General features: G+C 36.7%; 1 protein-coding gene across 1 annotated transcript; it reads right to left on the bottom strand.

The window, feature by feature from the left end:
• Positions 1-5378, bottom strand: LOC114727923 (fatty acid amide hydrolase). The gene is made up of 19 exons (XM_028914712.1): positions 5129-5378; positions 4738-4847; positions 4564-4624; positions 4205-4374; positions 3969-4098; positions 3659-3736; positions 3425-3572; positions 3190-3302; positions 2699-2774; positions 2539-2610; positions 2397-2448; positions 2220-2285; positions 1996-2076; positions 1591-1784; positions 1381-1449; positions 1213-1277; positions 1055-1116; positions 875-970; positions 1-532 (listed from the first exon to the last, which is right to left on the bottom strand). Exons 1-19 carry the CDS (start codon positions 5229-5231, stop codon positions 470-472), a joined length of 1809 nt encoding a protein of 602 aa, XP_028770545.1. The 5' UTR covers positions 5232-5378; the 3' UTR covers positions 1-469.

The raw sequence follows: 5378 nt of genomic DNA, 5'->3' as shown, positions 1-5378 counted from the left end.
TACTAAATAGATTCAAACTTAATTATATTATTTTTTTTTTCACTCACATAATATTCAGGAAGTGTTGACCCACAATCTCACGCTTAAGAGACACTTGAGAGGGAGGTACTTAATGCTCTTGGATCACAAAGACACTGACAAAGTAAAACTTAATTAACTCTCAAATCACGAAGATAATTACTATATCTCTCTTATGTTAGGATAGGGCTTTGAAATTTGAGAACGAAGTAATGATTTCCATTGCCCCCCTTTTTTTTATCTCTTTCAATTCAAAACTGCATGTTCCTCAGCTGATTTGATAAATAAGCCCAGAAGACTTCTAAAAAGCCAATCCTTCTAAACAGAATGTTCCCTCATGAAAAGAAATAAAGAAGCAAAGAAGAATCCCAGGAGAAACAAGGCTGTGACTGTGTCAGCTTGAAAGAACATGCTTTGTTTTGCTTTCTTCTTCTGATATGCCTCAGTCTAATCAATCTTTGCTTAGCAGATTATAGAAAACCCCTGGCTTTCTATGCTCTGACTCACAGATGGCCTGGAATCACAACAGTACCATGTGTCAGCACTTAAAAGGATGAAAAATACTATTTTATTACCCCATCAATAAGCTTATTTTCACTTTCATTCTTTACAAGTACATATCTTTTCAATTTAGTTCCTCTAATTAAAATAACTTCAATGATGTTAACTTCATCAGACAACGTGTGGTGTAAGTTAGCAGTGTTAAGTATGCTATGAATGTCTAAGTTAGTAGTTTATTAGGTTTGACATCAATTGTTGAAAAGCATTTTAATAATCAGAAGTGTACCTGTCTTGAAGTTAAAACTGGAGCAATTATTGTTAATGCAAAACTAAGTATAGGAGGAATTCATTTCACCTGCATTGCAAATGCCAAGTGAATAATTGTTGCTTCAGACCAAGGCCTTCCAATAAACTGAAGGCCAATTGGCAAACCCAGTTTATCATAACCAACCTGTGAAGGACAATGTAGATTTCTTATAAAACAACTCTTGCAAAGAAAAGTGAAAAGTCAAGGAGAATGTGGTAATTTTCTTACTGAAACAGTCACTGCAGGAAGTCCCAGAAAGTTTCCTGCTATGGAATATCTAACCAGTGCAGCTAAAATGGCAGGAAGCAGATCAGATTTTGTTAAGCATTTATAAAATTAACGTTAACAAGTTTTGAAGTTTTATGTGTGTGTCTATATATATGTACCTCCATTTACGTAGTCAAGCTCACCAGTCTTGAGGGCATCGTCTTGAATGGAGTATGCAGTCACACTGTTTCAACACATCGCATGAGAGCAGCTTTGTACTAATCAAATGAAAGACATCATGTTCAATTTTGAGAAATTAGTACGAGAATAGAGAGAGTGGGACAAACCCTGTGGTTGGTGAGACTATAACATCTGCCTCAGCAAATATCTTCTTGTGAAACTGTAACTGGCGATTCCTACACAGATTAGAACAAATATGTTAAACTTAACTTTCAACTGAGACTATATATATGCTTGTCCTTGATTGACTGGTTTATTTATCATTGTTGATAATATGTTGACTTTAGTTTCAAACATGGTCAGGTGACAGAAAGTACCTAATTTTCTGAGCTTTTACATACTCCTTGCTGCTGAAAGCACCATAGATGTTGAGAGCCACTCTTGCATCCCATCCTTGTTCTGCCACATACTTTTCTCGTATTGAATCAAGCGATGTGTTACACTCGGATCCGATTGTTAAATAATGTGCCAGCCTCATCACTTCTATCTCTGGTATGGTCACTTCTACAGTCTTACATGTTCCAACCAAAATTTAAGTTGGCAGGTTACCTTGTTAATGTCATGCAAGTAGTATTGATCAAGTCAATCATAAATAGATGTGCAAACTCATGCTTTTCAGTGAGACTCACCTTGATGTGTTTGTACATTTATTTATGAATTATGATTAGTTTAAAAATGTGTTTCTTCTTCTTATTGTTATCTTTATTACTAGTGGTCAGTACCTTCCAACCATAATGTTCTTGAAGTTTGTTCAAAGCTTGAGAGCAGCATAATCTTACTTCATCACTGCAATCATCAAACCACTAATTGATAAAATTAGTGGTTAGCCAACAAATGATATATCAGAAGTCAGAACCAAGAACAAGCTACTTCTTTAATATGTGTGTGTGTGTGTCTTTTATATATATATATATGAATTATTAATTTAATGGAGCAGGTTACCAACCTTCCCGTATTTCGCCAATTTGATGTTAGATATGGACTTTGTCAAGCCCAGCATTGGAAGATGTACCTAAGGTCAGTTAAAGAAAAGAAGTTAAGACAAAACCTACTATATTTTTTTTCAGGTTTTGGGCTTAGCGTTATATAAGGCCCAATAGTGGAACCTTGAACAAGTTCTTACTGGGATATTAGAAGGCTGATGAGAGGGAGTTTCACCACTGAGAGCAGCATAGCTGTTAAAAGCAAAACAGTAAAAGTTGTGAAAAAGTAATTTGGGAGTTGCTTGAAGAAAGAATGTAAAATAGAAAAAGAGTAATACTAACACTATCAGTGCATCCTCAACAGTGCCCGCTAGTATTCCAACCATTCCCACTGTCCAGTTCAGAGGAAGAACTCTGAATGTAACATGAGAACACTCTTCTCAAATCATTATAATCTTTTGCCCAATAATCATGGAACAACAAACAAAGTGGGATTACTCACCCAGAATGAGGCACACGACCAAAAGTTGGTTTTAGACCAACCACTCCGCAAAGAGCTGCAGGCATTCGCACCGATCCTGACCAAGTTTTATGAGCAAATTAGTCATTCACTTTCTTCTATGAGATAAAAACTGCTAGACAGACCAAGCCACAATAAATATACATATAAACAGTTAGATACATACATTTTACATGCTTATTTATGATTGAGTCCGTCCAAGAATAGTGTAAGTTAGCACACTAGAATGTGACCAAGAAATATACAACTAGAAGATTGATATCACTATGCTGATTTTGCTGTTCTTTATATATAAACAGAAGGGCCAAAACCGTTTTTTAGTTCATATAAGATGGTGCCATTGTCCATTGAACCTGTAGGGCTGTAGGGATACTTTGTGTACCTTGAAACTGAAGAAAAAAAAATCTTGTCCTTGAGATACCAATATAATATTAAAAAGAATCAAAACAGAGTTTCTGATAAAATATCAGTACCTCCCCCATCAACACCAAGGGCAACAGGGCAAAGTCCTGCGGACACAACTGCAGCAGATCCACTAGAAGAACCTCCTGTAATCTTGGTGGGGTCATATGGATTTCTAGTAGCCCTGCAAGGTAGTTAGACAGACATGCTCTTTTTCATAACCAACCTCAGAAGAAGTCAAAAAGGAAGGAAAGCTTGGTCAGGGATCATGATTAAGACATTAGTAGAACTAATTTATTCTCTTACCCATAATGTGGATTAATCCCACTAGTTCCTGCTCCAAGTTCATGCATATTGGTTTTTCCAACAATTATGGCTCCACATAATCTTAGACGCTTAACACAGCAAGCATCATCTTTACACGGCCTCTCTTTGTGCAGCCACTTTGTTCCTCCTAGAAGACATTTTTTTTTTCCGTCTGTTAGCTTCTTAGTGAATTATTATCAGACGATTGAGAATTTGAATAAACGAGAAGTCTACCTGTGGTTGGATATGGTAAGCAATCTATTTCATCCTTGATAGCAACGGGAACACCATCTAGCACAGAAATAGGTTCTCCTGCCAAAAAATATTATGATCTTCTGTAATTCAAGTACTATTTCAGCTAATTAAGTTCTCATTTCTTGGCCTACAAGACTGGAAAGGGGAAGTCGAAGATTTATTCATTGAGTCCATGTTAAGTCAGAATTTTTCAGAATGCCAAAAGACCAAGAAAAATATTCAGATTAATGAGTTAAGAGTTTTTTGGATTATCAGATGCCATCACAAAGCTTGAATTGCTATAATGTACCTTTTTCATATCGAAGAGTAGATTCCTTTGCTTGTCTCAGTATCTCTTCATTATTGGAGGCAATAAAGAATGCCATCTTGTAAGGGGGTTTTAATGATTTACTAACAGCAGCTATAAATCGTTCTGCAACCTACGAGATGTTATATATATGACCATCACATATAGATTTTGAAGAATAAAAGCAATTTAAGTTCTGATATGTGAACGCAGTAATGATTAAAGAGGGGGTGAAGTACCATAAATGGAGTTACATCTCCTGAAGTGTAGGCCCGGTGATAGTCCATTATTGTCCAGCGACAGAACGAAGGCTTCTTTTCATATGCAGGCAAGCATTCTATTGCCAGTTGGACTTGCCGTGCCGGAGATAAATCAGATTCTAAGCATTTCACATTATGTTCATCAGGATCTGCCAAAAAAAAAAAAGAAGAAGAAGGAATGAGTGGTTCACTTTTTTTGTCAAGTTTGCCTTGGGCGAACTGGAGCAATGACCAATCATACCAAGGCAATTAAAGGCACTCTTAAGAGTCCAGATCTCTAAGAACTGTAATCATTTTGCATCCAAAGAAAAATTAGAACTTAATGCAGATTGACAAACCTTCAAAAGGATGAAAGGGAACAAAGAGAGGAGATTCTTCCAGTTCTGCATGTGTAATAAGCTGCAGAAGGAATACAAACATTGCTAAGCATTGCCAGAAGAAAGACAATTGTGAATGACAAGCATACACATGAAATCTCAGCTTTTATGTGACAGAATGGACTAAGAGCATACCTTGTGAATGAGATTGTTTCCTTTCAATATGTATAACAAAAGGGTTCCAAGTATTGGAATCTCCATAAGCATAGCGAAAATTTTGACCAAAATTCCAGTCATGCGAGGAGCTGTCAGTGAAAGGCCATTAGTACTTCGTCAGTATCAGCAAAAACCACCCAGACTCTGATACAAGCTTCAAATTCATAAGCTTGAGGAAACATGACATCAGAACTGTCTCTTTTCCTCAGAACTAAAAATAATTTCATAGTGAATGAGCAAAGCAAAAAGAATATTCGCAGTTGGGTGACCTCCTCTGCTCCGGGCCAGAGAGCTATCATGCAAAGCTAAAAATCAAAATGACAGCTAGCAAGGAAAGAGAAAACAGAGAATAAAGTATCAAAGCATGAACCTTTGACATTGGCTTGAAGATAGAATTCATCACTCTGGGGTCCTAAATCAACATCTTCAACGGGTCTGTAAGCAAGAGGCTTAGTTTTGAACAGACCCATCATACGAGGATGTCCTTGTGAAGTGACTGAAAAAACAGAGAAGGAAAAGTTGGTTTCTACATAAAAGGGGAAGAGAAGAGGAAGGAGTAGCAGAAGAAGTGGAGGGAAGAGAATATAAAAGAAAGAATTGGCGGAGACTACAATGAAATC

This window comes from Neltuma alba, unplaced genomic scaffold, assembly GCF_004799145.2.
Source record: "Neltuma alba isolate B1F8T4 unplaced genomic scaffold, ASM479914v2 tig00002446_pilon, whole genome shotgun sequence".
Lineage (NCBI taxonomy): Eukaryota > Viridiplantae > Streptophyta > Magnoliopsida > Fabales > Fabaceae > Neltuma > Neltuma alba.
This window is presented reverse-complemented; position numbering and strand designations above follow the sequence as displayed.

Excerpts from the sequence above, each read along its gene's own strand:
- LOC114727923 (XM_028914712.1), bottom strand. The coding sequence starts at position 5,231 with ATGATGGGTCTGTTCAAAACTAAGCCTCTTGCTTACAGACCCGTTGAA. Across the intron at positions 4,099-4,204 it reads GAGATGTAACTCCATTTATG|GTTGCAGAACGATTTATAGC; the intron begins GTACTTCACCCC and ends AACATCTCGTAG. Across the intron at positions 3,737-3,968 it reads TACTCTTCGATATGAAAAAG|GAGAACCTATTTCTGTGCTA; the intron begins GTACATTATAGC and ends ATTTTTTGGCAG.